This window comes from Erpetoichthys calabaricus, chromosome 4, assembly GCF_900747795.2.
Source record: "Erpetoichthys calabaricus chromosome 4, fErpCal1.3, whole genome shotgun sequence".
Classification (NCBI taxonomy): Eukaryota; Metazoa; Chordata; class Cladistia; order Polypteriformes; family Polypteridae; genus Erpetoichthys; species Erpetoichthys calabaricus.
In genome coordinates this window covers 187,423,455-187,435,603 of record NC_041397.2, presented here as the reverse complement: position 1 = coordinate 187,435,603, position 12,149 = coordinate 187,423,455, and the positions used below count along the sequence as shown (strand labels likewise).

Genomic DNA, 12,149 nt, shown 5'->3' with positions numbered 1-12,149 from the left:
TCAAAAACGCAACTAGATAGATGGATGAAATTCGGCATGTGGTTGTTACACCGCAATTGTAGATCTGTATTAACTTTTGGGCCAAATCCATCACCCAAAATGGTACGTTACCTGAACACATACGATTTTTTTTTATTTATGCAGCTGCAGAGTCCGATTTATTCAACATTACTTTTATAACAATTGTTCAATATATTATTAATTTGATTTGTTGGTAATGGTTCCTTAACGTACATAGTATAAAAATATAATCATTGTCTTGTGGTTTACTCCTCAAATATCCATCCCCATATCTGAGTATACAAGAAAGTCGAGGGGAGACTACTCCTGGTTTTTGAAAATAAATAGCCATTGATCGAGAGACTGACTAGGTCATCATACAAGATCAGCATATTAAGCATATTTGCTTTAAAAACACCGTTTAACAACGAAGCGATACAAACAAAGGTAGAGAGTCTAACAAGTGATGAAAAACTAAACATACTAATGGGTTTTTGTATTTATTCTATATTTATTAATTTATCTTTTTTAGTTCATATTCACAACTCAAAATACCTGATATTGTAAAAGTAATCCATTAGCAGAATTATATTTTAAAATATTTGTCTCCCTTTTTTCAATGTTTTTCTCTCTCTCTCAAAATAGATGAAATATCATATTCTTTTTGTTCTTAACATCAGCCTTATCATACATATTGAATACCAGGGAGTTTTCCTGCCTTACATCCAAACCTGCTGTGGAAGGCTCCAGGTTTCCTGTGATCCTGCTCTGGATAAACAGGTTTAGATAATGTATATATTGTTCTTAATCTCAGATGCATTCTCTGTTGTTTTGTGCCTGTCCGTATTCCTATTACCTGATCTTGCCCGGCTCATTATGCGTTTACTGTTCTAATGGTAGGCTATTCAAGACTCACCACCTCACACTACATGCTTGTTGTTCTTTGTTTCCCTCAATACAGCTAGGTGGGGTCTGCACACTCATTCAAGTCTAAGAGCCCTGTTCTTCCTAAGCCCCTGTGATTTTCATGAAAATATTTTAAAAAATATACAATTGTGTAAAATTGTTCATATTCAGTATCTAGTTTTGATTATACTTGTTTTTATCAGACAAAAAACAAAACCAGACAGTAAACCAGGCAGTGTAGCAAGCTTCTACTAACATTAAACTCATATCCAAATCTGTTAAGTGTATAGTTCTGTCTGATTGTGACAAAAAACTAACTCCATAGGCGCTCCATGCCATAATTACTAAAACTAAAACTAAAACTGAAACTAATATATATAAAAATAAAATAGAAATGTCTTTGTGAAATAAAAACTAAACTAAAACTAAAAATACATGATGAAGGAAAACTAAAACTAAACTGAATTTCCAAGTAAGGTCAGAAAAAATACCAAAAAATGTACTCAGTGTTCTGTCACAGTGCCTTTTCTGTTCCTGTTGCTGTGCCATAATAGCCAGTTGTCGGGGGTGTGTCATGGATATCATGTTGTTTGCCATCATCAGTGAGACCATATTTAAGACAGCTCTGCACTGTGACTCTTTGTATCAGATTGTGAATTTACTCCAGACAATTGCCATTCTTTTCTTTGTTGTTGTTGGAAGTCTGATGCATAAATTACAACTCAGTGTTTGAGTGATTAATTATCTAATTCTCGACTTGATTTTGATTATGATTATTGTGAATTTATTGAGCTTTGGTTATTAGTTTCTTGACTTCTGGATACCACTTTTGGCTTGCCATTTTGACTATGATTTGTCTCATAATTCCAATTTCTACTATTAACGTTGCTTTCCTGTACAAACTGAAATACATAGTTCTCAAGGCTCTTCTGAATGTAAATGGCTGCTTAGCTCGGAGTAGGAAAGTGTCCATTTGGCAAGGGTTCAGCTGACATGAGGATGTAAGGTCAAGGTGTGGTGAAAGAATATTTGAGAAAGGTGAGCACAAACTGCTAATGTGACATTGTAGAGACACTCTTTGTATAGGTAGGCCTGTTAAGTACTGCTTGTTTGTTATTTTTTGTTCCTCTTGTCGTGTTCTCCCTTTTGTTTTTTACCTCCCTTATATATAAAACCCTTCTCATGTGTACACATTTCATTTCATTTGCTTGGGTCTCCTTTGGGTTTAGAAGTGGTTGTACAGTGTCCTCTTACAGTCTGCAGTGGCAAAAGAACACCAGAGATACCTGAGGATCTAGGGGCATCTCTTGCATGATCTAACATTCATGAGTTTGTACTAACTTTTTGGTAATGTAGACAATGTCATGTTTGGGGAAAACAAAATTCAAATTCTTATCTTAGCTGTTAAGCATGGGGTAAGGATCATCATGGTGTAGGGCAGCCATAATGCCCCAAAAACCTGAACAACTGACAGGAAAAAAAAATTCAGGTTGTAATAAAACACTGTAGAAGAAGCTTTAAGGAAGTTGTTATGATATAAATTAGAAAAGAAATTGGGTTATATGGCAAAGCAATTGTCTCAAATGCCAGTGAGGCTTAAACAGAAGAAATTTCACATTTCAGTATTTTCAAGTCCTTTTGAAATGCTGTGATTTTTCTTGCAAGACATCCAGTAAATCTAAGTGAATTGCAAGAGTTCAGTAAAGAAGAAAAGTCCAAAACGCCTTCTAGATGCTGGACAGGTCTAATGAGTGGCTTCAGGTAGCATTTGGTTAAGGTTATTGTTGCTAAAGTAGGATCACCCATGTAAGGTCTTGCATAACTTTCCATCCTCAATGTTGAAATTTTAAATAATATTATTAATAAAGATATAACATCCCTGAGCATACTATTTGGCTCATATAACTATCTTTATCTATTATGATGACTCACATGTTCATAGTTGTTCATGCAGAAATCAAAATACAGTAAATTCTGAAGTCAAAAAATGTATTTTGAAGCATGCACATGTCTACAGTTAATTGTAATTTAATCTTTTATTAACCATTTTCTATTGTGTTGTCTAATATTGTCTGCTTGTATTGAGTATCGCTAGTAACAGTTGTGATTATTGTATACTACTTCTATTGTGTGCTATTTAGTATTATTATCTACTAGAATTCTGCTATTAATGGCTAACTGAATCTTACAATAAATACTTTCTAAGGTATTGTCTGCTGTCCAGTTCATTTTTATTTATTTTTGAAGTAATGATGATAAATCAGGGACTTATAATCCTACACCTAGACTTTACATGAGTAATAAATTAGGTGTGGATTAGTCACATACATAAACATCTAAACATTGATCAGTAGAAAATTGAATTCAATTCTTTTGAAGTAGGTTAATCAAAATGGGATTGCACATATTTAATTTTACATGGTAGTAATTAAGTTTGATGAATTTCAATTGGATGTGGGGTCTCTGTGCTTTTATGCCCTTGATGCACTGTAATTTTTTTCCAAAGACTTAAATAAAAGGTAAGTATACATAATGCTTCAATTTTGAAGGTTTCTTGGATGAAAAGCATTACCTAGGAAAAAGCAACAGAAAGGGCTACCATAGCAACTGTTCATTAACCGGATGCAATGCTGCTCTTCCATTGTCTGTTGAATGCTGTTGCTCACCTATGTAATATGTGAGAGATCTTTCTTGCATTTTTCTTCTTTGTACTGCAGGACTCAAAAACGTATTTTGTGATTGTTTTTTCCTTACTTACAAATGTGCACAAATAAATAAAAGCCATCACTTTTCTGCATTGTACTCAATTCTGTGTGGCTAGTCTTGGTCTCCCTGTGATCTTTTCTTGAAAAGGTGGGTTAAAAAAGGACGGATGAATATAAAGTACTGTACATTATTTGGTATTATGTCTTTGACTCAGTTTTCCCTGTAGCTGGAGGGAATGCTAGTAATGAAGCCATTTTACTTTGCAAGATAACCTGTTAAATGTTCATCTTCTGACATGTTTTGGGTTTGTAGCTGTAAAGATTAACTGTGTTTCTTTAGAGAAAAGATTAGATTAGAGAGTCTATGCCAAGACTGTGTGTCATATTCTGAGAGAACAATGTTCAATCCAAAGAGATCTATGAACTTCATTTATGTGTTGTACAAAAGTACAAACTTTAGTATATGTGGTGTTTGATTTTTAATTGCTACTGTATGTTTTCTAAGATACCACTCATCCATTTATTATGTTCTAGTAAAACATTCAATCTGTACTATACATTATAAACATTCACCCACCCATTGTCTTAAATTGGGCATATCAGTATCCCATCTGCACCCGTACACGATTTGTACTGGAAATGCGTACTATTTTAATGCAGGCACACACTACATCACATTTTACAATGCTATACAATCCATACTGTGAATGCTATACCGTTCAAGTAGATGTAATTTTCCACAGTAAAAGTGGAAAGATTTATTTGTTCCTCATTATTAACTAGCACAATAATGTAACATCATAAAAATATATATATTTATGGTACAGATCAAGAGTTATCACAAAATGTATTGTTATGCATAATTGAGTAAAAATAGTTTTCATGTGTGGTGCAAACTAGGTAAGGGCCACAGATTGAAAAACTAGAGAGCAGACCGTCTCCTACCCAGAATAACAGCAACAAAGCCAAAATACACAAAACCAGAGAATTTATTAATAAAATGTATTAAATAACTAAATAAAAGAGAGTGATAAATGAACAAGTAGAGGTAATATCAAATAAACAGATTGCAAAGGTGCAAAATATATAGCTCCTCTTCACCCAGTGACTACAAGATGGGGTAGCTCATGCAGTTTTACACCATAATGTTCCATCCAAAATTCCATCCTCTCCCTCTCTTGCTTGATCTCTCTGTCTTTTTGGTCTTTGTCATCCTCCCACTAGTTCTTGCCATGTCATGTTCATCAATAAACTGCAGTGGTTAAGGTGAATGTAAAGCTCTTCCCAGTGTTACTTCCCATCAAGCTCCATAATTGCTTCTGGGTCTGGGGTCACACCAGGCTAAAACACTCTGTGTTGACCACTGGTGTCCCCGCACTGCTCTGCCTTCTGTTAACCTTGAAGGGTTTAGTCTCCAAAGCAACTTACCTTAGATCTGGTAGAGAGGCAGAATGTCTCTATATGTTCCCTTCTAGAAATGTGTGCCCTCAAGCAGCTCAAAGGTTTTATCAACAGTGCTGCATTTTCCTCTCTTCAGCTAGACAGCTGTGTGTTCCGTTTGCATTACATGTTTTTTTGAAGGCCACATGTCTCTCAAACCACACTGACACCCCAAGTGTGGCTTTTCCAGGGCTTAGAGCACACTTACAGGGTATACTTTCTCCCAAGTGAAAATATGTAGAATCTTTCCTGATGCCATTATGGCTCCATCTCTTGTTCTTAGTTCTTTTGCCTGACAGATCGGTTTGACCCTCTGCCCTCCTGGGGTATATACCCTGTCTGCTGATAACCTCTTGCTACCCAGACAAATCCTAAGACCATTTTCTGATTTGTTCAGTTCAGGATCATAAGTAGCTGGTACCTCCTCAAATTAGATACCAGTCTGTTGTGTGATGCACACAAACATACACTGATAACACGAGTATTTTGGAACACTGTCATACATTATGGTGTATTTTTATGTTCAATTTCTACCCTTTTTAATATTAAAAAAACACTATATTGAAAACATAACAACAAGGTTAATGTTATTAAAGCAAATTGCAAACACTGTAAGTATTGCTAAGAGGAGTATTCATAAACAACTAAACCTTCTTGTCTTTTTTCTTTAGGTTCTACCCTTGGCTCATCTAAGCAGTACCCAGAAGCAGCTTTCCCTTGTTAATCCTCAAGCTGTGAATCTAGACGCCTATAAAAAGAAGCTGGAACTTGCTCTTAAAACTTATGAAAGGTACACTAGTTTGAAGGTGTAATAAATATTTGCCAATGGCAGTACAGCTAGCATGTTTTTTCATGAAAGGACATTATTCTTGTTGTGTCTTTAAACTATTGAGAAGACATTAATGTGTGATTTCATATTAATGTGTTATATAGATAGTGTAAGTCCTGAAAGGTTACACCATTGCAGCTTTCATGGAATGGACTTTCATTTTCCGTTTTAGTCACCATAACAATTAAGGAGTAATATAGGCTCCATCCACAGAATTTATTTGATTGGTATCATTGTATATTTGATGAACGCCTTTATCCAAAGTTCAGGATTCATTATAATAATTAATATACATTTTTTTCCAACCCCCTGGCAGGTTAAGACACTTGGCCACATTTTATACCGACAACATTGGTTAAAAGACAAGGAACAACTGTGGATGGGGCATCATTTCTCTGCAAAGCACACTCATGTACACACTGGCTTTTAGTTCTACATTTATTTTAGACTAGCTGTCCCTGTGGCTCTGCCAATGTAGTACTGAAACAGGACAAACTTTAAAAATCAATAAAAAAAAATAAAAAGAAATGTAATTCTGGCCAAGCGGATGGTAGGTACGCTCCATTGTCAAACGCTGGCACTGTATCTGATCGTGTTTAGCTCTGACAGGAGAGTGTCCCCTGCATGGGGAGAAAAGCACGTGGCTGTGATATCTCTGGCAATCAGCAGCTACCCTGTAAAACACACGTAGCTCTGATCTCTCTCAAAAACGTCAAACGTTACTCCTTAACAATGCGTAAAGGATAATGTCTGCTGAACAAACAGATATCGTTGGCTACGTGGAGGCAAGGTGCACTCCAACACGTGGCGAGAGGTAGACTAACTGAAACAGAGGCTGGAGAGTGAATGAGGAAGGCCCCACCCCCCTGCTCTCGGCCCACAGCCACTCTCTTTGATTTACATTAATACATCGGTACCACAAGTGAACTATGGTACTTAGCACGATGACAGAAGTCACAAAATCAAGTGGAAAGTTCAAGCAAATTATAGAAAACAACCAGACCTACATCGATTAAGTAATTCTATCGTGAAGAGCGGACAGACATACAGACAGATGTTTTTTATATATATATATATATATATATATATATATATATATATATATATATATATATATATATTTATTTGTCAGTTAGTCTAACACACATTTAGGAAATAGGAGGAAATTAATTTACACAGAGAACACTCACTTGGACATGGGAGAATGTGCATGTTAGGATTTTTTTTTTTGACTTTCCTGTATAGTTTTGTGGACTTGTATATGTGAAGTTAGGGGGTTCTTAACCCAAGGAATTTGATTGTAATGTTTATTTCGACTAAGATTAGTTTTCAAAAAGTTGAAAACTTTTAACATTAATTTCACAATGCCAATTTGCTTTGTTCTGGGTACCCCCATTTTAAAGCAATTGCTTCGGCATTTGCTATGACTATACTAACCAGAATTATCGAGGAGAGCACAACTCATGACATCCCCTGAGCGACCATATGAAGACCTGCACGTACATTTCCACATCATCTGAGATTAAGGATAAATATAGTGTAGGCATGCAAATCTTTACTGAGAAAATGTTCCTATTAATGGAACTTATTTTTGGTATTAGGAATTTTGACTTTTTGGATAGCATTTTGAAGTTGATGACAGATCGGTTTGAACTTTGACAAATTTGACTCAATTTCTTTGACAATGTCACACCACTTCTTATTGTTTTTTTTTTAAACGTTACTGTCTCTTTCTGAGTCAGTACAATACAAACTTCACAAAGATAATGATCAGAGCAGGAATCAGGCCCAGGGCTGTAAGGCAGCAGTTCTAACCACTACACTACTGTGCTGCTCTGTTGTTAATCTGTTTTCAATAATAAATACACATATACTGTACAAGATAAAAGCTCACAAGGACTAGCACTCATATTCAATCAGTTTAAAACTAGGGGGCTCCGCCCCCTGCTCGCTTCGCTCGCCAACCCCTGGTCTTGGGTAAATCGAAATAGATTTTAAAGAGATTATTGTCTGTCTTGGTAATTGTTACATATATCTCATGTTCACCGTCACGACATCTGTAGGTCTATGTAATATATGTAAATGACAATAGCAGTTTAATTGTTATGTAAGTATAGAATGTCTTTGAGTTTGCGCAGATCTATGTATGAGATATATTGGAGTATAAAGGTGTAGATGACGTACAAAGGATATCTTCATACACCACATTTGTAGTAAAGATGGCGTGTTGTCCTTGAATGAGTCTTCCTTGGTGTGGAGTTATTATAATCTTGACGTTAACGTCACATGCATGCCGAACTCTTGAGAAGGCTACATAAAGTTGTCCATGTCTAAATACAGGCTCAGAGAGGTAAAGGCCGACTCTGTCCATGGTTGTCCTTGGGATTTGTTGATTAGGTATACGTTGTTTACTGTTAGTAATATGGATAATTGCACTTACTGTTAAAATTACCTATTTCCGTTAGTTGAGCTCTTTCGTTTCTGAGCCGTGGCTCCTTCGCTTGCGGTGTATAGGCGCATGCACCCTCCGTACTATCTCGGGTTTGACTATGCTGTGTTTTGTGGACGTTTGGGGACTCCGTACTTTCTCTGGTTTGACTGTGGGGCAGGACGCCGAAGCCTCTTCTGTTTGTATTTTCTGTGAGTACTTATAGTATCCATATTACTAACCGAGAATGGTAAACATATGTTAATGTGCTTAATATTGTATTACTGTAATGTGATTCACATATGTTGTGGAGTCCGGATCTGTGGGGTTTCTGTACAATCTCATGTGTATGCTTGCGGTGTGTTAGAAGCACGTGGACCATGCTGTGTAGTGTGGATGTTTAGCTCAGAAGCGCGTTGTAGGTGCCTGCGCCTTTCGTACTTTCCCGCGCCTTCCGTACTATTTTTGTGGACCTGTGGTGCCTCCGTAGCCTCTTCCGTTTGACTCTGGGGTGCAGCGTAGAATCCTCTTTTTTGTGTGGCTGTGTCGTTAGTCGTTAGCTATGGGCGCGTTGTTGCTTCATTTCTTATTTACGTTAGTTGAGTTCTTTTGTTTTTGAGCCGTGACTCCTTCGTTCGCGGTGGATCAGACTTCGCTTGCGGTTTATGAGACGCACGCTGTAGGCGCCTGCGCACTATGTCTCCTGCGTCCATCGCCGTGTACCTGGGTCCGTGCCTTCCGGTTTACCATTCTCGGTTAGTAATATGGATGTTGATCCAAAGAGGACAAGCATTCTCTGAGCTAGTCTTCTCAAGTGTGGGAAATTCTCCTTTTTGAGAGAATTATAGAATGTCAGTAATGGCAGTGACTTGAAGTGTTCTGCCAGCAATGCATCAGTCTGCAGCCTGTATGTTCAAGTTGTACCTCACTGGTGGCATTGTCCACATCACATGTAAAATTAGAGGAGATGATGAACATTTCAGTTTACACTGCTTTGAAGTCTTCAAATCACCTGGAAAACTCACCATGCAGTGTCCAGAACATGGCTGCATATCTGTTAAGCTGATCAGCAGATACATTCCTTCCTCTCTCAGTGTGGGAAGGTGTATCAAAGTGTTCCTCTCTTCTTGCTGAGAGAGAAGCAACAGCTTCCTCATGAAGACCTTGACTAGACTGTGCATATCATGTGCAAAAAGAGCTTTGTCATGCAATTTTGTATTCAGTTCATTCATATGTGCAGTCACAACAACAGCAAATGCTAAATCTGATGGCCACTCTGTCCTGCTGAGTTAAGGGATGAGTTTTCCTTTCATCTGACAAAACTCCTGAATCTCCAATATGAGATCACAGACCTGTTTGAGCACTTTGCCCAGGCTTAGCCACCTGCCAGCTGTGTGGTAGCCCAGATTAGTGTGATCAGTCTCCTCCAAAATGTCTGTTATTTAATGTCCTAGCCCTGATGAAATTTACAGTATATATTACAACATCAATCTCATAATTAATTTTCAGAACTGATTTACATTGGACTTCTTGGTGAATAACACAGTGTAAAAATATGACTTTTTGGACTGAGATAATCTGTCACATTTTCCTGCATTTCTTTTAAAAGCCCAACATTTTTACCTGTCAAATTTGGAGCACCATCACTTGTCACACCAGCTAATTTTTCCCACTGCAGTCCTAACTTTTGCATGCACATACTGACATCAGTAAATAAATCCTTACCGGTTGTTGTAACTTTCACTGACTGCATTGAAGCAGTCCCTCTGTCATTCCTCTGTCATTTCAAAGTCTTTCATTATTCCATTCCGAAAAAATCAGCAGCACGCTGTGTCACGAACATCACAGCTCTCCTCCAAGGCCAAGGAGAAGAAGTCAACATTTCCCACCATGCATTTCAGCTGTAGTACCAGATTCTCTGTGATTTTCTCAGTCCGTCTTGTAACCGTTCGCCATGAGAAGGACAGGTATTCAAACGCATCCTTCTTCTCTGGGCAGAGGATTGCCACTGACTCCAATAAGCACTCTTTAACAAATTCGCCATCGGAAAACGGTTTACTTCTTTTGGCAACTTTATGATCTAATAGATAGCTGGTTTTTACTGTTCATTCCTTTGCTGTATGATGCTTTGTAAAAAAAAGACTTTGCTGTTTTTGCAGTTTAGCTAACAATTCCTCTGCAGTCCTCACCTTCTCCCCTTCAGATAAATTTCTGTATTTTTCAGAGTGCTTGGTCTCGAAGTGATGGCTCAAGTTGTAGTCTTTAAATGCAGTGATGTGCTCTTTGCATACCAAACAGATTGCTTTACTGTTAACCTCCAGGATTTGTTGAATGATCTGTTTTCAACATCAACTTTTTGTTTTTTGCCACTCATTTTTGTTTTGTTTTTGAACTAAATGCAGACGAGCTGTAGATTAACAACAGGTGTCGTCTTCCTTTATTCAATAAAACATGAACAATCTCTGTATCACTACTTTCTCTGATGTAGTCTCCCACTATTTCCCATACATATCAATTCTGATCTGCATCTGCACTGTCACATCTAGCAGTGATGCAGACTGACACACCCAGGCAAGTACTTGCTGTCTGCATCTTCCACGGCCCAAACAGGACCAGACCACAGGCCGTATTCTGTGGGCCGTACCTTATGCAGTTCGGCTTTCGAATTTCTCTGCGTGGTATTATGAAGAGTTAATTTCGATTTTGTTTTTCATTGGGAAGAAGAATAATAATTCTTTACATTTAAATAGCGATTTTCTAAAATAATAATACTTTACATTTAAATAGTACTTTTCTCACTACTCACTTCAACCCCCACTAATGTATAGCATCCACCTGGATGGTGTGACGGCATCCATTTTTGCGCCAGTACTCTCGCCACACATGAGCCATTACATGGGGCCATTAGAAAGGGGATAAGTAGGGGGCCAGAATGACTAGCCCATGGAGGACAGTTTAGCCAGGACATCGGGATACACCCTGCTCTTTCTGAAGGATGCTCAGGGATCTTTTATGACCACAGAGATTCAGGACCTCTGTTTTATATCTCATCTAAAGGACAGTGCCATTTTTACAGCACAATGTCCCCATCACTGCACTGGGGCATTAGGATCCACATTCAGACCACAGGGTAAGCAACCCTGCTGGTCTTACCAACACCTCTTACAGCCTCAACCCAAGCTTTTCCTAGATGGTCTCCCATCCAAGAAGTGGATGACTTCTGCTGCTGAATGAATATTTAAAAAACTAGGGGGCTCTGCCCCCTGCTCGCTTCGCTTGCCCACCCCCGGGTTTGGTTTACTGGATATACAATTTAAAGAGATTGTTAGTTTCATGGGAATTGTTACATGTGCATTATTTTCACTTTTACTTTAAAACTTTTGTAAAAACAATACTTGTCCTTTATTTCCGGCCCCGGGCGTGGTTACATCTCTTTCTTGCAGGACGTATAACGCTGCTCGCGTTGTAAAGGGGGATGATCACACGCAAGGAGAAGCGGTCGGATCATCTGCTGGGTTTCTGCTGCTGGCGAGCTCCATGTTTTGCTTGTCGCTTGTCATTGTTTTAAGAGCTGGGAGAAAGTTAAAGTGTCTCTCACGGGACTTCAAGTTGTCTTCCGAGAAGATCACGTTTCGTCTCCCTAGTCTCCCTCTCAAAGATTTTTTTTTTATGATAGAGAGATATAGAGAGATGTGTAAGTCTGTATGATTAACTATTCTCGTGATTGCACTGGAGCCAGGGGTGGCATGGTGGCACAATTGTGCTAGTGCTGCCTCAAAGTAAGGAGACCAGTTTGCATGTTCTTATAGTTTTCCAGTTTTCCATTATCCAAAGACATGCA

At 38.0% G+C, this 12,149-nt stretch overlaps 1 protein-coding gene across 1 annotated transcript in view; it reads left to right on the top strand.

Annotated features, from left to right (window-relative positions):
• Positions 1–12,149, top strand: part of LOC114651175 (von Willebrand factor A domain-containing protein 3B-like) — a 257,875-nt gene that overhangs the window by 133,642 nt on the left and 112,084 nt on the right. The window contains exon 21 of the mRNA XM_028801128.2: positions 5,723–5,841. Within this exon, the coding sequence (XP_028656961.1) occupies positions 5,723–5,841 (119 nt within the window). The remainder of the gene's footprint in view (positions 1–5,722; positions 5,842–12,149) is intronic.